General features: G+C 45.8%; 1 protein-coding gene across 1 annotated transcript; it reads left to right on the top strand.

Annotated features, from left to right (window-relative positions):
* The first annotated feature begins 14,814 nt into the window (after positions 1-14,814).
* On the top strand, positions 14,815-21,033 carry LOC115531636 (uncharacterized). Its single transcript, XM_030340994.1, has 8 exons — positions 14,815-14,858; positions 15,668-15,759; positions 15,899-15,976; positions 16,112-16,456; positions 16,563-16,837; positions 20,172-20,294; positions 20,583-20,688; positions 21,017-21,033. Exons 1-8 carry the CDS (start codon positions 14,815-14,817, stop codon positions 21,031-21,033), a joined length of 1,080 nt encoding a protein of 359 aa, XP_030196854.1.
* Positions 21,034-23,627: the final 2,594 nt, after the last annotated feature.

Here is a 23,627-nt window from a genome sequence, read left to right on the forward strand (position 1 = left end):
AGAGCCATTACGATACATCCACCGTAAACAGAGCGCATGGTACCGTGGCTACAAGTTGCTCAGGGCCAGGTGATAATATATATTATATATTATATGATATAGATATCTATGGATAATATGGGTTTTTACGAGCCATTGCGATACATCCACCGTAAACAGAGCGCATGGTACTGTCAGTGGCTACAAGCTGCTCAGGGCCACACCCCCACCCCCCTCCTTGACCTGCCTTGACACGCCCACCGTATACAGAGCGCATGGTAGTGGCTACAAGCTGCTCAGGGCCACACCCCCACCCCCCTCCTTGACCTGCCTTGACACGCCCACCGAAACAGCGCGTTTGAGGGAAGCTCAATGTGCGACTGTTTCGGAGTGACTGTAACTCTGCACCACGGCTGAATTTCGGGGACGTCTTTGAATACTGTGTTTGTGGCCCACTAATACCTATATTAAAGCATCATAAAATAGAATGGCATGGGATCTTTAAAGCATGTCCTCATTGCCACGTTACTTTTGCCTGAACAGGGTTAAGCCATTTTGCTGCTTTTTACTTTTAGCAGAATTTATATCTTAGTTTTGAAGCATGAAAAGTTTTGGTATGATGAAATGATTTGGTATTATTATCTTATTTTAATTTTGTATAATATTTCACGTTTGTAAACGTCATGGCTGACATCACAGGTCAAAGGTCATAAAGTAAAGAGGTTGGCCAAATGTTGGGGTTGGCCGATGGATGAGAGTAGCGAGGTTAAACAATCTGTTTTGGCCACTAGTGTCGATATAACTTATTTCTTTGATATTTTTTTCGTTAAGATTACATTATTTAACTTATTTACAACTGCCTTGGATTCATTTTTTGTTATTGGATAAGATTGAATGAATATTTTTTTACCAAGATATCGAGAGTGTGCGTTACAATCCACCCACTCTTTACATTATTCATCTCCTTAAGAACCGTAACTCGAAATGGACACGACAGGGTTGTGGTCCAACATTTTTGTCTGAAGTGGAGATATTGATGGCGTGTCTGATACCTTTAATTTTATCAATGTAAAATGATGCAAACTCATTGCATTTCTGCATGGAATGGAGATCAGATGGAATTTGTGTAGGGGGGTTGGTCAGTAGCCTATGTCAACAGTTGCAAATAGGGTTTTTGCATCATTAGTGTTGGTTTCAATAATATTGGAGAATATTGTTTCTCTAGCACTTCAAATCATCAGTATGAAAATTGAAGTCACCAGTTATAACTAGACAGTCAAAGTCTGTGGAGATGCTAGACAATAATTCTGTGGCAACCTTGGGTTCAGCAGATTATGCAAAACTTCCTTTATACTGTGTCTATGGCTGAACCCTTTTTTTTCTCAGTAATACTCAGGACTACTATCAGTACGGGGGGGGGGGCTGGGGCGCCCTCTGCTTGGGTGTCATCAGCCTGTGGTCATGACGTGTCGATGCTATCATTGACACAGATGCAAGTTTGATGCCAACATATTCCAGTTTCTTAATTTCAGCTGGAAAATCACAAAGGGAGGAGACCGTGGAGCTGGAGTTGTTGTTGTGGCTATGGGAGAGATGAGGCTGGAGGTCATCGTCAATGGGGGAGTGCAGAGGAGGGGGGTGGCCGTTCCTTCGCCAAGCCAGTATCAGCGATGGGGGAAGGCACGGTGTCCATGGCGTCGGGCAGGCTGTTGCCTCTCTTCAAGGTCTGTGGTCTGTCTGCTATTTGTGTGTCAGATAGTGGCAGAGTAGATGTGTGGGGGAGGCTGTAGTCTTGCTTCTTCTCAACTTGTGCTCTGACTGTGTTTTGAGCCTAACCTGTTTGGGTGCAGGCCATCTGCTCTAAAACTATATTTACGCCCCCAGAACAAGTTAAAATTGTCAATAAAGCCCCTTCCTCTTCCTCTTTCATTGCAGACTCTGGAAAGCCATGTATTCAGTGCAAGTAGACGACTGAATCTGTTTATTCCCCTGTCAACTGCTGGTATGGGTCCACTGATGAATGACTTAATGGGTATTTTGTCCAGTGTGTCCAATAGAAAGTGTAATCCCATTTCAGAAGCTCTGACTGTCCTCTTCGAATTTCATTAAGTGCTGCATTCACAATTACCTGATATTTTTTGGGTTTTCCAATATGATTGTGGCTAGTTTCTGGTTGATAGCACTAACCATCACATCTGGGAAGTAGCAGGTTTTGATCTTCTTACCGGTTATATCCTTGATGGTTGAGTCTCCTATAATCAGAGTGTCTGGTTCATCTGCTTTCTGTGAGATGGGCCCTTGTTGGCTTGAGGTGGCGGTGGCAGACGCATGCACAGCTCGCCTCTGTGGCGACTGGTTCTTGTTCCATCTCTGTCCGCACCGTCTGTCCAGACGCATCTTGGGGCTCAGGGGTGCACGGGTGGCCGACAAATGCACAGCTCGCCTCTATGGCGATAGGTTCATGGTTGGTCTCTGTCCGCACTGTTTGTCCGGATGCATCTCGGGGCTCAGGCGTGCATGGGTGGCAGGCTCGTTCGTGGACTCTTGAAGTGGCAGGAACCGGTTCTTCAGCGGCAGGGTTAACTTCAGCGACGGGCTAACCTGGCTGATACATGCAACTTTAGCTTTGGGTAGCTTAGCATTTGGCGTTGAGTGAACTTGTTGTTTCACTTCGGTATGTTGTTTTGGCTTAGCGCCGACTCTGTGCCACTGAGACGCAGCTGGAACTGCCTCTCTCTTGTCCAGCTTCGGGAAGGATACATTGTAGCTTTGATCATCTTGTTGTGTATTTGTCGGAGTTAGCTCAGCCGAGGAGGACTGGTGGGGGATCCTGGGTTCCTCATCCTCCTGCCATTGCTCACTTGAAGGATCTCCCTCTTCCATGATACCCGTATGGATATCCCCTGGTGATGCCTTGGGAGAAGCCTATGAAGCCTATGATGGCCATGGCTCGCTCTTCCTCATCGTTGAGGGCCTGCACCGTGTTCACCCCCGCACCAGTCAAATTGGTTGTCGAAATTCCGACGCTTCCTTTTTGGTAAGACTGACAAAGACTTGCCATTTTTTCCGGATGTCCACATTAGACCTAGTGATGGCAGTGACCGCAGTCTTTCTCTCAGCTATTTCTCCACACTTCGCTTGTTGTTGTTGTTAGGCGGGTAGTCAGGCAGGCAGGAGCTCGGCAACAGGAGATCAGGGTAACGGACGGAGAACTACAAACGGAGGGCAAAGGGTTACTGGAGGACAGAGGAAACGGGCTAGACAAGAGGTAATGCTGGTAGGTACAATACTAACTGCGTAGCGCTAAACGACGAACTGGCGCCGGCAGACTAGAGATCCCCGGCTTAAGTAGGGGACGGTGATCGTAAATCGCAAACAGGTGTGTAGAGGAGGTGAGGCCCAGTGGCACCAGGCGGCCACTAGATGGAGGTGTTGGACCATGTGACAGGACGTGACGTGACAAAGAGGCCGTTGTGTGCCTCTATCTCCTCGAGCAGAACGTTCAGTTCTTCAGCCTTGAACAATGCTCTCCTCTTACGCGCCTTGTCCGCCATTTTGCAGAAGCCCTACCCTTTTTCCGGAAGGTGTGTTATAGGTGTGTAATTTCACATGACCAATTAATGAATGGAAAGCAATGTAGCAAAAAAGCTACATATGGCAATATAATACATGCGCAGCCGAAATGTACCGATCAAACGCCACGTCACAAGGCAACCCTATCACAAGGAATATAATAAAATCAATTGATTCCATGTGTGGGAGTTCGCTTTTCGAGCTGCCGTCTCCCTCTGATTTTAATTCAACCATCGTGGTTAAAATATCCTCATGGTGATCAATCACAGAAGGCATGAATGAATCATGCTGAGACCAGCGGTTGGCTTCATTCATAAAAATGATGCAAGTTATTCTAAAGAGGTCTAGACTCCGTGCGCTGCCACGCCTTCTCCAGTGAACCAAGAAAGCCGTGACGAACAGGGGATTTGACCCCCTCGGTTTTACACAGGAAACTTGAGATAAGACGGTGATATACAACCTATTTTTGATTTTTGTAATTATTTCAGAGGGGGAAATTCCGTGAAAAAATGTACGCGCAGTGCGTTCAGGATTTGGACTGATATAGCATATGTCGGCCTAGGCCTAATCAATTGTGTTTTAATATCTTTAGCATTTATATTATTGCAGTCTATTCTTTTCGTAGGCTATTCTGCTGTTGGCCTTGATGGGGAGATATTTAACCCTTTTTAACCCCATCTTCCTGCGACAATCCTGCACGTCCTCCTCCTACTGAGCCCATTTCAGCACCGTGTCAGTGGACAGTTAAAATCCTACGAACGTCGCTAGTGCAGTGCACACGCGTTCATGCTAAGAGGAGTTTCGGGAAACGCTCAAAAGGAATTTTGGCTCGCAAGATCCATCGTGAGAAAAATCGTACGAGCATGGATCCATCGTTATCGGGAAACGGGACCAAGGATGGTCTCACGAGGCTACAAACAATGGAGAGAAAGAGGGATTTTTTTTCTAACACAGCAACAGTAGTCATCAGTGTTCTAGACAGGATCTGTCATTGTCCAATCAGATTCGTCAGATTCAAGTTGTGTTTCGAATGGTCCCTCCTCTCTGGGGCGATTTCAATCACATGAAAATTGCCCCAGGACATTCACATTGACTCTCATGTAAAATCATTTTTCTCGAAAAACAATGGGTTTGGGGAGAGCTCGCACCAACGGGCTTACGTCATACGTAACTGAGCAAAGAGAGGGAGGGGGTATCTTCGATCAAGTCACGTACTACCTTCCAGATCGCGACTGTACAGTGCGTTGTGTCTTTGTAAGTAGTTCCTTTTAGTCGGCGATCAAATTCAGCCAAATTGGCATTCAATTCACCAAATTGAACAGGCTTCTATAAAGCGAGCCGAGGATTTTCAAAAAATTGTCTAGCAGGCTGCCACGGCTTAGCGGAGGTACTTAGGCGGGCGGAGCCAGGCTACCCTTATGTAGGGCTGCACAATATATCAAATTTTTATCGCGATGACGATATTGGCGTCCCACGATGACACGTAGTGTTCTCGCGATATTTTTTTTAAATAATGCATCCGCAAAAAAAAGAAAACGAAAAAAGAAACGAGCCCCGCCCATGCAGTATACGCTCTACCTCCGCTGCAAAGCAAACCAAGCGCTCCCTGTACACCTGTCTGCGACTGCGTGAGTCCGGCGCGAAGCGTGAAAAGGGGGAGGGGGGGGGGCGTGGCCTGGCGGCAATTTGCCGCTGAGCACAGTGTGTGGCTCCCCTTATGGCGCTTTTCCACGTGAGGGTGCGCGTTGGTTCGGTGCAGATTGGTGGAGTGGATGGTAGGGGGGGCATGCAATGAGGTCATTGGGACCTCATAGCAGCCCAAAAAAAAAAGAAGAACGTGCACAATGAGAAAAGATGAACCATGTAGGACGTCTAAGAAGAACGGCAAACTTTTGTACGACATTTTCTTCAATAACCGAAGCTTTCGGCGTTATCCAGAAATACCTCGCGATTAATGTGTTTATTTATTATCCCCCTGTCTCACGGAAGTGCGATTCTGTCGACCAATCAACGGACTGCGTGTGTAGCTCGAACTTTTCGGCACCGTTTCAGGCGTCTCAGTTGTCCCTGAAGATCGTGGATCTAACATTAGTTTGGCATTACATTAATTGATTAACAGTTTTATTTAATTTTAAACCGTGTATTCTCCATGTAAATCCATGCACCGAACCGTGACGTCCGTACCGATTCGGTTCAATTCGAATACATGTATCGTTACACCCCTAGGGTGGACACAGCGATATCCTCTGCTGGCGTCTGTAACTGGGGGGTTGACCGTACCCCACCCAGTCCACCAGATACTGGACCCCACGTCCACGGCGGCGGGAGTGGAGGAGACGCCGGACAGTAAACACCGGGCCTCTATCGACGAGCTGAGGGGGAGGAGGGGGCGGAACGGGAGGAGCCAGAGGGCTTTCCTGGACTGGTTTGACCCTGGATATATGGAAGGTTGGTTGGATCCTCATGGAACGAGGAAGCTGAAGGCATACCACCTCTGGGTTTATGATGCTGGTTATGGGAAATGGTCCTATGAACTTGGGGGCCAGCTTGCGACTCTCCACTTTAAGGAGCAGGTCACGGGTGGAGAGCCAGACCTTCTGGCCAAGTTCTGTCGTGGCAATTTCTCTATCAGATATTGCGTCTAAGCAGATGAGATATTTAGATGCAAAAAGCACACAATACTTGCAGGCAATTGCTGGTCATATATATTTGTAATAAAAGTACGAACAAAGATACATCACAACATGCATCAACAAAAAACATAACAGGCATACATTACAATAATCTGCGGCCTCAGATGGGAGCTTCTCTTTGCGTGTTACTTCATACTCTAAAGCAGGCGCGTCGTTAGACCTGGGCATTCGGGGCTATAGCCCCGGATCTTTTGGGATCAGCCCCGGATCTCTGCCGTAAAAAAAAAAAAAGAAAGTGTGTATATATATATATATATATATATATATATATATATATAGCTGCTTTCATACACGTAAGTACTGGCTGCTCTTCTGAATATATGCTGCATCGTTGCAGCAACATTGAAGACGATCGCGTTGACTTCTGCGGTCTGTTCTGCCTCCATGCTGTCTGCGTCAAACCAAAACAAATCTGAGTGACAGCGGCCGCACTTATCCCGCCTCCTGCAAATGTACGTAATATCCCTCCCCTTGCAATGCCGGCGCTGGCACTGGCCGCGGGAGCAAGATGTTATTCAAACAAAAATGCATCAATCATTGTTTTATTCTTTCATTACACAATTTCTTTCATTCTTATAAATAAAAAAATAATATAAATACATATATAAATCTAGCCAACTTGTCAATCAAAATTAGTCTTGTCTTGTCCCTCTGGTTGTTCATTCTAAAACACTACAATCTTTTGAGAAGCAAATGGTTGCAGCCTCTATAGGCGCTGATGTGAGTACTGTATGCATGCAATACTACTACTCATAGTAATAATCGGAGAGGGTTGAGAAACAGTGGGTTGACAATCCATTCTGGTACCTCATTTTGAAAATCCCCAAAAAAGAAACTTCACGTAGGACTGTCTTTCGATTTTTAATACATTGCTTTGGAGGTTTTCAATCTAACATCCCACTGGTTTGATTTTACCTAAGAGAATTTTTTTTATTTTTTAAAGCATCCACAGCAGCCATAATAATGAGATTATGAGACAATGAGAATGAAGCGGCAACAGTGTGACTGTGCAGAGTGAGAGAGATGGCTTCAATGGATGACCAGGGATTGGTGGTGGCCAGAGCTATAGAGAGAGAGAGTTGCGACACGCTATGATCTCGCCGACAGGGTGGTCACGTGGTTCATGTAAGCCTCAATAGTTCCAAACACGCCGCGCTTTCAATGTTATTCTATGGGACGACAGCAGAGATTTCAATATTAAATGGTAAATATGAATGAAAAAATCACATGCAAGTATTTGTCTGACTGTTATTGCATTATTGCATATTTGTAAATGTCAGTTTTACATTTAGAGCGGTAGGGGGTAACTGAAAGCTATCTATAAGTACTATTACTTAGATACGTTTTTAAGTTTTGGAGGGAAAGCTTCAAGTTCGTGTTAGCATACTGGCCTAACCTTAACTTGTACCTTACATCTGTGTTGAAATCAAAGTATTCAAGATGTTCTACCATGATCATTTAAAGATATAAGCCACACAAAGTATCAAATATAAAGAACAACAACTCATTACGCTTGGATGAATGAAATTGTATTTTTTTTTATTAAACAATTAGTGTGACAAGAACAAGTAATTGCGATTGTGTGAACAGATTCAACAATGGACACAGCAGGGAACACTATATACTTAGGGCAAACCATTAACATATAACGTTGCAAATATACTATACTTTATGCCATTACAATACTTCGAATAGCCCTAGGAAATTCAAAATGGGTTTAGGAGGGAGGATCCTCGTTTGGTCATGAACTCTGACCTCTAACCTATTCTCAAAAGTCAGGGCATAAGTGGTTGAGGAACAGTTGTTACCCGCTCTGTGATCTTCAATGGTGTCATGGTTCATTGGTTACAACTAACATTTTACAGATCAATGGTCATACTATGGTTGGCTGTGCAGCATTTGGATGCTCCAATCGGTCCGAGAAGGGTTCACGGCTTCCCCAAGGACCAAGAGCGCAGGGAGAAATGGATGGCAATGGTCAGCCGTCAAAACGTATTGACAGTCAGCAACAGTCAAAAACGATGTAACGTAATGTTCAGATCACTTGCTAGCATTTCAAAGGGCATAATAATTGTAGTGTAGAGAATTATGACTTTCCAATGATATTTGAAGTGCAACGGAAACTGATATTAAAGCCTACCTACAGGTACACTTTGGAAATGACCAATTCAAAGCCACAAAAGTAGATAGGATGTTGAAGTTGAGGCCCGATGCAGGCCCAACAGGTTTCATCCATCGCCCTAAACCGAAGAGGAGGAAACCCCCTTCTGTGAGGGTGCCTCCGGAACCAAGTGCAACGGACCACCCATATTGCGCCAAATTAAACTTCGGTATGATCCATGCAGCTTACAATATTCCCCATTTCATGTAATTCTAGGATAGACTACACTCCTAATGAGATTACATAATTCATATTTGCACATTCAGTTTAAAAAACAACCAGAAGGCAGGGATTCTCTGAGGATTTGCACACAATGTAGATAATCGACACATTTCTACCCAATTAACAATTGCCGGTAGATCCATTTATAAATTGTATTGGTTTCTGATTGTGGCAGATGATTTAATTCACATTACAGAAATGTTTTGCTTTAATTCATTTTCTTACATTGGAGATGACAGTAGTTGCAAATGCAAAGGCAAAATACATATAACATCAACATTACCTTGTAATTGTTAGAGATTGAGGGAGAAATTTTGGTGGATTTCAAGAGCGTTGAAAAGGACATCACAGGAGACAGAGAGCAATCAAGAGGCCACATTGCCAGTGGCAGGTGATCCAGTGGCAGGTGATCCAGTGGCAGGTGATCCAGGGATTTGTGTGCCGAGGGCCAGTCAGTCAGGGGTCAACAGTGAAGGAATAACTTTTGCCAGGGCCAGCTGCTCCAGGGACCAGACTGCCAGGGACTGATGGGGCGACTGTGGAGGACCTAATAAGGCAACTAGAAAAGGAAAAATTAATGAGAAGGAGAGCAGAGAGGGCTATTGCAAAACAAAAAAGAATCAATTTGGCACTAAGAAAGAGAATCAATTTGGCACTAAGAAAGAGAAACAATTCAGTCAACAAGAAGTTATAACGAAAAAGCCATATAGGTTAAATTCACCGCCCATCGTAGGGCTTCATGTGCTGAACATCACCCTTTCCAGGATATAATTAAACAAACACTGTTATTTCTACTAGCTATCGCATCATAAAACCCGTCCTTAAATCAACCTAAATTATCCTAGTAATCCAACATAAATAACTAACTAAATAAAAGTTAGATTCACTAGTACTGAACTTTGTAATTGTTGGTGTAGATACCATCACATGGTGCAGTCGAGCTAACAAACTAGCAGGCAATCGGTCGTCTACCAAGATAAAAATATATATAATTACGCTGTGCATGTACAAATAAATATCAATATATGCATCATAAAGGTCCTGATACAATATAGACAGTTGACAATTCAAAAGAGGTAGCTATTAATCAATTTACCCCTGGAGATACCTTCACAGATGGTGAAGTTGAGCTAACAAACTAGCAAGCAATCGGTCGTCTACCAAGATGAATATATATATAATTACGCTGTGCATTTACAAATAAAGATCAGTATATGCATCATAAAGGGCCTCTGATACAATATAGACAGTTGACAATTCAAAAGAGGTAGCTATTTAATCAATTTACCTCAGAAGTTACTCGGCGGCCAGCAATGGAAATGAACGGTCTCCTACGCCGTAAAATGGTTGTTTGGAACTATTCGAGGCTCCATACCCCGGAAGTAGGCGCTACAACGGAGTCCAATGGAAGTGTCGCAACTCTCTCTCTCTATAGCTCTGGTGGTGGCGTTACCCAGGAAGGGCGGCTTTAGTTAACTGCAAGCAACAGAACATGAATAGTGAAGTGGAGGAAGGAGTCGAAATGAGACTTCATTAACAGATTCATGTCCAGCTCAGATTTATATGGAGATAAGCTTCTTAAACAACTTGCATACAGCATAAGCAAGTAACAGAAAGTAACATATTATTTTTTCATTATTTAAATCTACATCCTGGTTACACGTCGCGCGATAGCGCATATCATTTCATGCAAGCGAGTGTTTACTTCCTGGTTACAGGTCGCGCGATAGCACATATCATCTCATGCGATCTTAAAGAGAACTTGACGTGAACAGTTTAGGAATGCATATTCCGGGAAAACATTAGAACTCTGAAATTCTGACTAAATATAAAGCATGTTTTTATCTGTAACATTAAACCTACACTGAAAATAAGTAATAACTTAAAAATGAAACATAAAAGCAGACCACTACTTACTTGACGTTGCCTGGCTGGGGGAGAAAGGTCCGTCGGAGCAGCGATGGCTTCTTGACATCGGGTAGGTGCACGCAGGCTATATAGGCTATTCTAATGTCTTATTTTTGCCCTGGCACTCGGCATAGGCGACCTATGTGTTGGGGGCGCCCTTAATTAATTAATCGATACATTAATTAATTAATTAATTAATTATTTAATTAATTAAGATACTGTAGCACGCAGGAGTCAGGACGGTGCTCCCCCCCCGGGCTAAAGCCCCGGATGTTTTCAATTGCTAACGACGCGCCTGCTCTAAAGGTACGCTCGGGAGAAGTCCCCTGAGTAGCTAAAGTTAGGAGCTTTTATACACTTAGATCGGATCCTTGAGGGCAGTTGTCCCCCAATAAACCAAAAGCCTTTGTTAACCAGATGTTAATCTATTGATTGAAGTTTCTTCAGACGTTAAGAAGGTGGTTGAGGCTGTTCCTTATCACCCTTTGCTTCTCTACGCTCCCCAGGGGGTCAAGTAAAACAGGCCCAAACCAAACTACATACAACACGGAAACGGAATGTGAAACCAGATTACATCACATGAAACACTAAGAATTACATTTTAGAAGACCCTGCAGAATAGCAAGATTCCAAGAACGGAATGTGAAACCAGATTACATCACACGAAACACTAAGATTTACATTTTAGACGACGCTGAACGTAACATGTAGATTTTCCATCACAGTTCATAGGCAGGGGTCGGCGTGCAGTGTTTGTTGGCAGCATCAGTGTGGCGATCTGCAGACTTGGAGAGAGCAGTGCGTGCCAGGATCCAGGTGCGTCGACAACGATGGATCAGTGCTTGAGCCAAGGGGCAGGATAGGGGTGGTAGATACCCGTAGGCGCACTGAAGGGGAGAGAGGCCGGTGGATGAGCAGGTAAGGGTGCTATGCGCATACTCTACCCATACCAGTTGGTCGGACCAGGATGCTGGATTGCGGTTCACCAGGCATCGGAGGGTGGTCTCTAGATCTTGATTGACCCTCTCGGTCTGTCCATTGGACTGCGGGTGGAAGCCGGAAGACAGGTGGGCAGTGAGAGGTCTTATTCTGGTTACAAACAGGACAGGCGTTGAGAAAGCCCCGGACATCCTCCTCCAGTGACAGCCACCAGAAGCTCCGTCGCAGGAAGTCCTGGGTCCGCTGGATGCCGGGATGGCAGGTGAGCTGGAAAGCATGGCCCCACTGGAGCACGTCGGAACGGAGTGTGACAGGAAAAACGGGCGGTCAGGGGGACAGCAACTTAGAGCTGGCTGGTCCACAGTGGTGGTTCATGCTCTCTCCTCTATCTCCCAGGTGACGGAAGCGACGAGGCATGAAGCTTGGCCGATGGTGGAAGGCTTGACCGTCTCATCGGGACACTCGGGGAACTGTCGGAAGAGAGCATCAGGTTTTAGGTTACGAGAACCGGGTCGATAGGACAAGGTGAAGTTGAACCGGTCGAACAGTGACCAGCGGGCCTGTCTGGAGTTCAACCTCTTGGCGGACCGGATATACTCTAGGTTCCGGAATCAGTCCAGACCAAAAATGGAACCTTGGTTCCTTCTAGCCAGAGCCTCCACTCCTCCAGGGAAAGCTTCACCGCCAGAAGCTCCCTCTTGCAGATATCATAGTTTCTCTCCGAGGAGGTTAGACGGCGAGAGAAAAAGGCGCAGGGATGGAGTATCTGGTCGGTGGAAGAACACTGGGAGTGGATCGCCCCTACTCCCACACCGGATGCGTCCACCTCAACAATGAACTGCCGGTCGGGCTCGGGGATCTGAAGGATGGGGGCGGTGGTGAAGCGGGTCTTGAGGGTCTCGAAGGAGTTTTGTGCCTCGTTAGACCAACGGAAGGGGACCTTGGGCGAGGTGAGGGCCGACGCGATGGAGCTGAAGCCTCTGATGAAGCGCCGGTAGAAGTTGGCGAACCCCAAGAAACGGAGCATCTTGAAGGCAGAGGAGAGTAGTGGAAGGGGGTAACGGTTCTTTACTGTGATGTCGTTCAGTCCTCGGTAATCGATGCAGGGCCGTAGGGACTTGTCCTTCTTGCCCACAAAGGGCACCAGCGGGTGACGAAGAGGGTTGGATGATCCACTCTGCTAAGGAGGACCGGATGTACTCCTCCATGGCTTGTCGCTCAGGGGCGGAGAGGGAGTGCAAACGTCCCTTGGGGGGTAAGTGCCCGGAAGGAGATCAATGGCTCAATCATAGGGACGGGAGGAGGCAGGGAGGTGGCCTTAGCCTTATTGAAGACGTCCCTCAGTTCATGGTAGACTGCAGGGACCCCGGAGATGTCTGAGAATGGAGCAGCAGCGAGGAGGGAAGGCAACGGTGATTGCGTCTTAAGGCAAGAATGCAGACAGGTCACTCCCCACTCCCGGATGGAACAGGTAGAGCAGTCAATATTGGGGTTGTGCCTACGAAGCCAGGAGTGACCCAGGATGACAGGTTGGCTGGGGGTAGGCAGAAGGATAAACCGGATGGTCTCCCTGTGACCCCCCGGTAGGAGCATGTGCACAGGATTGGTTCGGGAAGTTACCCTCTCCAACACGTGTCCATCCAGGGCTCTGGCAGAGATCGGCGACGGTAGTCTCTCAGGGTGCAGTCCCAGCCGAAGGGCAAGGGACCGATCCATGATGCTCTTGTCGGGCCCTGAGTCGACGAGGGCGGTAATGGGATGGGAACCGGAAGGCAACAGGAGCTCACCGGAAAGAGTGGGTCTTATGGGAGGGGCAGAGTCTGCGACGGAGCTCACCAGTATTGTACTGTTCTCTGTTTTTCTTCTAAAGTGTTGACATAGATAAACAGTCAGCCAAACTCCTTTTCAAGAGCCAGGAAGTGAGCGTGCTTGCTCCTTTATTGACCTCTTAAACAGCAGGTAAGTCAGGATGACGGCATTGAATCAGAGTGAAACTAGAAAAGAAAGATACAAAAAATGCTTTGATGGACTGCTATGAAATAACAGGTAAGTATATGATGGTACATTTGTCTTACAGGCTCAAACACATTACGCTGCTACTTTCTTACAAACTTGCATATCAGTAAACTCGTCAATATAATCATCAATATAAATTGTTCAACATGTAAAGAATGTTTAACACTTACAGTCATTGCTTTCTGAGGGATACACACAAAGGATTACTCAAGGATTAACAGCCATGAGATCATACAAACATGCCATCATATCTTCTCACTGTTTACACTGTTACTTCCTGCTTCCTGTAACTAGGTTGCTTTCAAAATAAAGGCTCAACAATACCTTTGCAACAATAAAATGTTTCAACAGTCAATTTAAGAGTCTTTTAACATATAAAACATATTCAGGGCAGAACAAGTATGCCTCTGGTTACTGGTGAGCTCTGGCTTTTACCGGGCATCGATCAGTGTCCTGGCTGACCGCAGAACAAACAGAGGTTCTGCCTCCGTCTTCTCTCCTTCTCCTCCGGGGAAAGATGGGTGCGACCCACCTACATGGGCTCCGTATCCCTCCTCCTCAAGGGAGCGGTTGGGGTCAGCGGAAGGAAGGCGGGGATTACTGGGGACCAAGGGCGAGAAGGGCTGCGTGGTGGGACCTCAGAACGTCTCTCCCTCCTGCGAGCCTGGATTCGGAGGTCGAGGCGGGTAGCGAGCTCGATCAGGGCTTCCAATGAGGATGGCGGGTCGTGGGCAACGAGCTCATCTTTGATGTACCCAGCCAGCCCTTGTAGGAAGACATCACGGAGGGCGGCCAGGTTCCAATCACACATTGTGGACCCTGGCGCGGAACTCGATAGCGTAGTCCGAGACAGAACGACTTCCCTGGGACAGGGCCAACAATTCTCATCCGGCCTCAGCTCCCAGAGGACCGGTTCCGAAGATTCTCCTAAACTCTTCGGCAAAGGAGCGGAAGGGGCAACAGACGGGGGTCCCTCTCTGCCATTCAGCGGTGCCCCAAAGACGCCCCTGTCCTGAGAGATGGTCTATGTGTAAGCCACCCGGGCTTCTTCGGAGGCGAAGGTGAGCGGCTGAAGGGAGAAGATTATGGAGCAATTGCACAGGAAGGTGTTGCAGGTGGTAGGGTCGCCATCGTGACTTTCAGGGGCTCCCACATTTGGCTCACAGGAGTAGTATATAATATATGCTGTTTGGGTCCATTCCTATCTGAACACACTTCCGGTTGGGGAGGGGTGGGGGTGGAGGGGGCTATCCCTATTCACAAGAGCCACTTCCTGTTTATGGTTTATGACGGGTCATAAAACATAAAACCCATTGTGTAGGGATGACAGGTGTAATGCCTGTGGTGGACCTGCAGGGGTCGCTGGGGTGCGGGATCTGTATAGGCAGAGGTGTGTATGTGGGTGTGTTTAGTGTATGCGTGTGTGTGTGTGTGTGTGTGTGTGTGTGTGTGTGTGTGTGTGTAACGTATTAATGTGTTTTTTAATCTACCCTACTATTTTACGAAACCGGCAGATACATTTATATATAGTAATGGGGGTACCGATAACATATCCGTAATCATCCTTATATATACTATAGATATATATAAATATTTATAGATATATTTACATTAGGATTAAAAGGAGGGTTCACCAACGGTCCATAGAACTAGCATAGTGAAGATACGGACTGTGGTACACATTGCCAATATATTAGGTGATATCATGATACTATTAAGCGCTTTGAGTACGTGAAAAGCGCTATATAAATTGAATCTATTATTATTATTAACAGATATTCTAGTGATTTTCATCTAACATGGTGTATTTGGATCAACTTTATTTTACCATTAGTAGATTGTCTGTCTATGATGCGTTGAGTGGGCGTAGGCCTGTGGTACCTACGTGTGCGTGGGTCCAGTACCTATTGGACAGGCGTCTATGACGTCGGGGCCTTAGGTGTGAATGTCTACCGAGGGACTGTTATCAGGCATAAATATACGGGGCCCCGTGATACGGGAGCGTACGACCTCCGACCCTGACGTTAGACACGCTATTCTAAGTTAGTAAACGCGTCGTAGCAGTTGGAAGAAAAAAAAAACAAAACAGCGATCCGTCCTGCACAACTATGCCGACTGACTGTAAGTATTCATATGAGTGTATCATGATTATATTATGACTGTCTATGTGAATCAGCTGTTTATATCTGACCGTAGCTGCGATTACTTCACAGCGAATTGCCGGTGCCGGAGGCGAGAGCGTGAAACAGCAGCAGGGTCCACGTGGAAGTATGTTTTTTGTTTTGTTTTTTATAGCAGCGTGTAATATATAGTTCCATAACACTCACTCTATCATTATTATTATTATTAGTTATGGTATATTCATGTAGAACAAAGATTAAATTTGTGTTTTTCCAATGTGTAACAGATTTGCCTGATATTCGGCTCAACATTCAAAGACCGATTCTAGCAGACCAGACTAATGTGCTGACAAGCGGTAGTTTTGGTAAGTTGTTAATACGACCGCCATTAATATATCTATAGGTGTATTACCAAAATAAATTATATATTAATTTAACATCTAAAACAACCAAACCTAACCCCGAATACTCTTGTATTTTGTTTTTTGATCCACGTTTAGTACCTATCGAGGCCAATGTCATTCAGCGAACCCCCGGACCAAATCGACTGTCCAAGAAGAATTTGAAAAGATCGGCGGGGGTAGTGGTGGCTATACCCTGTTCACCACTGGCCATAGAACAGCTACAAATTCCTTATAAAAAGGCTCGCAAGGATGCCACACATAATGGTTTAACTCCGGAGAATATTACCCAGGTTATACAGGCAGTCATAAATCCGCAAATTGCGCCACATGGAGCGGCATGGACTGATCCCAAACACCGGGTGATCGGGGACGTGGAGGTGTATGTGCATGAGTCGCCTACAGAGACCGTCACTGTGCAACCGGATGGGACTATACAGCACGGTAGGAAATTCAATGAAAAAAAAAAGCATGTATATATTCTATAGAGTGTAATGATTATGATGGGATTGATACTGATTTATTTTCTTTTTTTTTCTATTACAAGCAGCCCATGGAGATCCCCAGTGTGCGCCACCACCAGAGCTGACCGCCGACGATTGGGCTGGTCTTGACGACATCTCGTCCTGGACTTCATCGCTGTTGGAACATATCGACTTCACTCCTGCGCAGTGGATCGACTCTCCAGCTACATCCGTAGAGGCTACCACCAGTGCAGAGCCTGTACAACACCATCAGCCTGCAGATCCTGCATCTGGACCCCTACAAGCCGTTCAAGACCCTATGAGCGACCCCCCGTGCACCGTGAGTCCCATCGCTCATGAGGTAGCGGTGCCGAGGCTACCAGCCGGTCCCGCAATTGCTGTTGATGAACACCATGCAGGGGTGCAAGGTGATAAATGGCGTAAACAATTTGCTGATAAACTAGCTGTGTTAACTGCGTCGGTAGATGTAAACTCCTTAGGCATTGCTCGTCAGCGTAAACTGGGGGTGGAGGCTGGTAAACGTGTTGACAGTATATATCAGAAGCTCGAAGAACAGACGAAGAAGTCCTTCACGGCTCTCAGGGCCGAGATTGCGCGTGATCGTATGACTGCTGAATCCCCAAACACTGAGACCAGTAATGGTCGTGCTATCGTTGCCCTTCAGCGTAAGCATTTGGATGCCGTGGCAGCTGTGCGTGTCAACACGCAGGGCATAGTGAGAATTAACGCGCAAGAGGGGTTAAGAGCTGCTAAAACCGCTCGAAAATTCTGGTTAATGCAATCTGCTAGCGAAGCCAACGTCAATGCCTATCGGGCAATGAGTACCGAGATGTCTGTGATTAATGAAACACTAGCAAAGCTTACGATGAATGCTATTATTTGATTTGTGTTTTTGTTTTTAATGTTTTTTTCTTTTATTTCATGGAGAGGGTATCTTTTGTTTTAAACTGCATGTAATAAAACTTTTTTTCTTTTAATACCTGACTACTTAACGTTTTTTTTTTTTTTTAAATATTATTATTTATATATATATATATATTTTTTTTTTCTATCTATTGGCATAAAAAACTATAGCTGTACACTATGCATAACGCCATTAGCCCTAGAAAAAGGAAATTCAAATCTATAGACGTAATCCCAAGAGACGGCGTAGATCTGATAGTGGGGGTAGCATTATGGATTTAGAACTTGAAGAGATGGCAATGAGGTATGACGCAACCGGCGATACGTCTCATTTGTCGGCCGTAGGACATGTGGGGGGTGGGGGCATGTATGCAGAAGGTTGTTTAGACATGCGGGAAATGTGTGTTGGCATAGATAGAACTAGGCGTGTGTTAATTGCAGCTGATGCATGGGGGCATAGCATGGCTAATGCTCTATATCAGGCAGCACAGATAAATGTTTCGAACGAATCAGGTCTAGATGAGATGGTGGGGCTAGAGGCGCCAGGAGATTTAGACACTAGGGGTGTGTTGTATGTGGGGGCAAACACACGAAAGGTACTTAACGCTGTCGGGGGGTGGTTGGATAGTGCACAAGAGAGTCTATACATATCAGCGCAGATCGATGTACTGCATGGGTCGCAATGTGATGAAGGGATTGGCGAGGGTTTTCAGGACCCCCCGGCTGTGGCAGGGGTCCCTATAGAGTCGAATATACAGGTCGGTGGGGGCGGTGTGGTGGGTGGTGGCGGTAGTGGCGTGGGGGGCGGTAGCGGTAGTGGCGTGGGGGGCGGTGGCGGTGGTGACGGTGATGGTGGTGGCGTGGGAGGAGGCGATGGTGGTGGTGATGTTGATGGTGATGGCAGTGGTGACGGTGATGGTGGTGGTGACGGTGATGGTGGTGCTGCTGATGCTGATGATGGTACACCTGTGCCTGCTGTAACGGGGGAAGATAATGACGAGTTGCATACCAGATTATTTCCCCATTTTAACGGCTTTGAGGTTAGACAGGCCATTGATCTGAGAAGTATATCCCTTGCAAATTTACAGGAGGTCCCTGATTTGATCAGGGAGAGGCTGTCGGGTGTCATAACGAGCTGCTCACAAAGTTCAGCCGATGGTAGTGTCTTAAACGTGGTGCTGAGAGGCCCTTCATTGGCCTCTGATGTACAGACTGTGCTCGTATCGGGTGACGACTACAATGCGGATTTGTTTATGGACCATATTAGCCAAGTCATGCAAAGTAACGACACAGGTCTGACGGATGACGTGCTAGAGTTGGTGGTCACAGGGGTCCACAACAAGCGGGGTGGGGCACGTTTGAAGTTAAAAAACATTCCCTATGATGAAATCATATACAAGAAGAAGCTAAGTCTCTACACCCCGAGTAATACTCATAACAATTTGTGTTTCTCACTATGCATAACACATTTTCTGCATGAAGGGGTAACCGGGGGTGACACAGCGTCCGAAGAGACTAATTTGGAGGCGGCTCGCAAATTACACAGTGATCTGGGGTTTGACCCGGATCACTCTGTGGGTTTCTCGGATGTATCCAAATTTGAGAGACATCTAGATGTTAAAATCCTGATATTTCATCATAATGACACATTCAGGAAGCTGGAGATGTTCCAGACACATACAGCCCAGCATCCTAAAGCAGTATGGCTGTACCTCCATGATAACGATTACCATTGCATAGAGAACAGAACGGCATTCTTTGGTACGGGATATGTGTGTGAATATTGTTACAAGGCCCATGAGGGAATTCTATTCCACAAATGCCCGATCCATTGCAATGTGTGTCTGACAGTGTGCGATAGACTAGCAGGTCGTACGATAAAGTGCAAGGACTGCAGTCGTATATGCCGCTCGCAGGTCTGCTACAACACACACAAGAAGCATTCTGCCAAACATGACATGATACCTTGTGAAAAGCTCAAATACTGCGATCGTTGTTGTAGACAGTATATCATACCGAAGAAGAAGAAGAAGGGGGTGGGGGAGGGGGAGGAGGAGGAGGAGAAGGGTGACGCTAATGGTCATGTATGCAGCGATGCAAAGTGTCGTAAGTGTGGGGAGCCGATGCCCGAAGAGGGAGTACATGATTGCTATATCCAGCCGTACGACAAGAAAAAGAAAAAGAAACGCAGGGGTGGTCCATCGGATGACGATGATGACGACGCTCCACCTAATAAATACATATACTATGATTTCGAAACGCGCGTGCATGATGGTCGTCACGAAGCAAACTGTGTGGCGGCTATTACGTCTGAAGGCATAGAATGGTATGCTACCGGTCTAGATTGTGTAAGAGAGTTTGTGAAACGCTGCAGAACAGGGGAGTATACGTTGTATACATTTGTGGCACACAATGCGTCGGGCTTTGATAACTATATCGTCCTGGACTACATGACCAAGCAGGGCATTAAACCCGTTTTAGTCATGAAGGGTAGCAGAGTCATTTTGATGCGTGATGACGCCTACCAACAGAGATGGGTCGACTCGTTTAGCTTTTTGCCCATGCGACTGGCTAATGCACCGGAGGCGTTGGATTTTGATGATATGGTAAAAGGTTATTTTCCTCATAAATTCAACACACGGGCCAACGAGTCTTATGTCGGTGCCTACCCTGAGATCTCATATTATGGTTATGATTCCATGACTAGCGATCAAAAGACAGATTTCGCTATTTGGTACAGATCTGTACGACACAAAAAATTTGACTTTCAGAAACAGCTGCGTCGCTACTGTGTCAACGATGTGATGATCCTGTACACAGCGTGTGGGATCTACAGGGAAAATTTCATAGAGTGTGCCAATATAGACCCCCTGGCCTATGCCACCCTGGCTTCGGTGTGCATGGCCACCTTCAAAAAGTCGTTCTTGAAGAAAAACGTCCTGGCATTGACCTACGAGGGGGTCTATAGGAAAAAGAAAAAGTCGTTCTCATGTGCATCCATCCAGTGGCTTGAATATCTATCCCGCTCCAATAGCCTGGAGATTCGGCATGCTCTCAACCATGGAGAGGCTAAATATGGGCCATTCTTCCTAGACGGACATGCCCCGTCTATAAACACAGCCTATGAATTTGCAGGATGCTTTTATCATGGGTGTGAACATTGTTACAACGCTGGACACCAGAACCCTGTCCTCAAGAAGACCTATGGCGAATTGTGGGTGCAGTTTCACCTCAAAGTCAAGGCTCTCAAAAGAGATCATGATTTAAGAGATGTGGTCATGTGGGAGTGTGAGTGGCACCGTCTGAAAAAGACCAATGCTGCAGTGCAGGCATTCTTGGCTACTCTGAAGATACAACCCAGGATTGATCCTCGCGACTCTCTCTATGGGGGTCGCACCAACGCCATCAAAATGTATCACAAGGCCGAGCCCGGTGAGAAAATACGCTACTATGACTTTACCTCTCTCTACCCCACAGTACAGGCTCGCTGTCCTTATCCGTTAGGGCACCCCCAGATCATTTTCAGGAATTTTGGTCCTTTGGATGGGTATTTTGGCATCATCAAATGCACTGTGTTGCCCCCCAGAGGTCTTTACCATCCTGTGCTCCCTTTCAGGTGTCATGGGAAGCTGATGTTTCCCCTCTGTGGTACATGTGCCGCTGAGCTCAATCAGACAGCCGCGTGTCATCACAGCAACGATGAACGGGCTCTGGCAGGCACCTGGGTGACTTTTGAGCTACAAAAAGCAGTTGAAATGGGCTACGTGTTAATCCAGGTGCATGAGGTGTGGCACTACCCCAAACGGTCAGAGACTCTGTTTAAAGGGTATGTCAAAACGTTTCTCAAGCGTAAACAGGAGGCTTCAGGATACCCCAGCACAGTGGATACTGCGGAGAAACAGCGGGTGTATGTGCAAAACTACCTGGCAAAGGAAGGCATACTGCTGGATCGCGACAACATGTGTGTGAACAAGGCCATGCGTAATTGCAACAAGTTGATTCTAAACAGTCTGTGGGGTCGCTTTTCACTACGCCCAGACCTACCCACTTGTGAGCTAATTTCTGAACCTGAGAGGTTCACTCAGCTCATGTTTAGCGACAGCTATCACATTAGTCACTTTTGCTTTATCTCTGATGCTGTGGCCCTTGTACAATGGAAACACGTAGATGCACGTCTCGCAAGGGCGCGGGATGTCAACGTGATTGTGGGGGCTGTGACTACCGCCCATGCCAGGCTCATGCTCTACGATCTTCTAGACAAACTACAGGAACGTGTCCTCTATTGTGACACAGACAGCATCATTTTTGTTTCTAAGGAGGGTGATTGGGTACCCCCTTTAGGCCCTTATCTGGGCGACTTGACCGACGAGATAAATGATGGTGATCTGTATGGTACCGAACAGGAGGATTACATTAGCGAATATGTCTCAACAGGTCCTAAAAGCTATGCATACCACACCCGTCACCACAAGTCTGTCGTCAAAAGCAAAGGGGTGACTTTAAATGCGGCAAATGCTGCAGTGGTCACCCAGCAGACACTGAAATGTCTATTGGATGATTTTGTCAACCAACGGCCTCAAACCCTCGACATCACCACCACAGTAGATACCATCCAGCGAGATAAGACTAGGTTTCTGCTTAAAAACGCTACTGTAGTTAAACGGCTTAGGGTAGTTTACAACAAACGCAGGGTCTTCCCCGACTACACCACGCTTCCTTACGGTTATTAACTATTTTGTTTATTGTTTTTCGCTTTTTCACATGATCCATGTTTTTTTTTCTTCTTCTTTTTTACATATCGTTTTCATATGATCCATGTTTTTAATCATTTTATATTTTTTGAGGGGGGATGCATATTGTGTTAAGAAAATCAAATCATACTATGCTATAATCATGTTATTAACTATTTTGTTTTTTTTATTGTTTTCAAATGATCCATGTTCTCTTCTTTCATCTTTTGTATTTTAATCATTTCTGTATTCATATTGTATCTGTATATACTCTTTTAGGCATCATGTATTAATGATGAATGACTGTGCTAATAATCATGTTGGTGTTAATAAAGAATGTTAACTGTCAAATGTTTCACGGTTCTATGGTCACAATACATCCGTCCATCAGAGGGGGTGCACACAGACCGCAGAGATGGCTGCTGTACACACTACGTTCGACCCTAGACTTCAACACCCGTTCAGCATGGTAGTATCGGGACCTTCAAACAGCGGCAAAACCTACTTTGTCAAAACAGTCATTGAAAATATGGATCGGTTATTCTCAGGAAAGATTGAAAATATAGTATATGTTTATTCATGCTGGCAGCCCATATATGATGATTTGCTTAAAATAAGGAACATTCACTTTGTAGAAGGGATCCCCAAATCTCTATGTGATGATGCAATCTTACCAGTCCATACTAGAAATCTGCTCATTATTGACGACTTGATGAACGATGCATGCAATAATATAGAGGTTCAGTACGTTTTTACCAAATATGTACACCATCGTAATCTCAGCTGTATGTATCTGGTTCAGAATTTATTTATGCAGGATAAAACCAGCCGTACAATTAGTCTAAATACCAATTACATGGTTTTGTTTAAGAACCCTCGTGACAAATATCAGATTATGTTGATAGCCAAACAGATGTTTCCATGCAAGACAAAATATTTTCTAGAAGCCTTCAACGATGCTACCGACATGCCTTACGGCTATCTGCTTGTAGACTTTAAAGCCATGACCCCAGACAACATGAGACTTAGAACAGATATATTGTCAGACCGACATGTTGTATACACTCAGAGAGCCAAAGTGATTAGCCCAAAAGACCATGTCCTCACGTATAAGTAGAAACCGTGAGCGTCTTAAGCAACTATATAGCGCCCCTCCGGCTCAGCGTAAAGTTATCCTCAGGACAGCCAACGCCGACCTTATCAACTCGCTGTGTGAAATAGCCTTGAACATTTTACAGGGCAAAATACCTCTGACTCCACGCCAGCATACGAAATTGCGTAGACGAAAGAAGGACCTCAGAATACTCGCCAATAAAAATGTACTAATATCTAGAAAGAAAAGACTAATCCATCAGACTGGTGGATTTCTTCTACCCCTACTGTCTGTGGCCATACCGTTGTTTACAAGCCTGTTCTCAAGAGGCGGGTGATTATAATGGATCATACGCACAAGATGTATCTAGTTCCTCAACATCAACTTGATGCCTTAAAGCATAC

The sequence above is a fragment of the Gadus morhua genome, chromosome 18 (assembly GCF_902167405.1).
Source record: "Gadus morhua chromosome 18, gadMor3.0, whole genome shotgun sequence".
In the NCBI taxonomy this organism is placed as follows: Eukaryota; Metazoa; Chordata; class Actinopteri; order Gadiformes; family Gadidae; genus Gadus; species Gadus morhua.

What these genes read in the sequence shown, in the direction of transcription:
- LOC115531636 (XM_030340994.1), top strand. Translation starts at nt 14,815, where the DNA reads ATGACAGGTGTAATGCCTGTGGTGGACCTGCAGGGGTCGCTGGG. An exon ending in GCAGCAGGGTCCACGTGGAA is followed by an intron (nt 15,760 to 15,898) that starts GTATGTTTTTTG and finishes AATGTGTAACAG; the next exon opens with ATTTGCCTGATATTCGGCTC. An exon ending in TGAGTCCCATCGCTCATGAG is followed by an intron (nt 16,838 to 20,171) that starts GTAGCGGTGCCG and finishes TTTGACTTTCAG; the next exon opens with AAACAGCTGCGTCGCTACTG.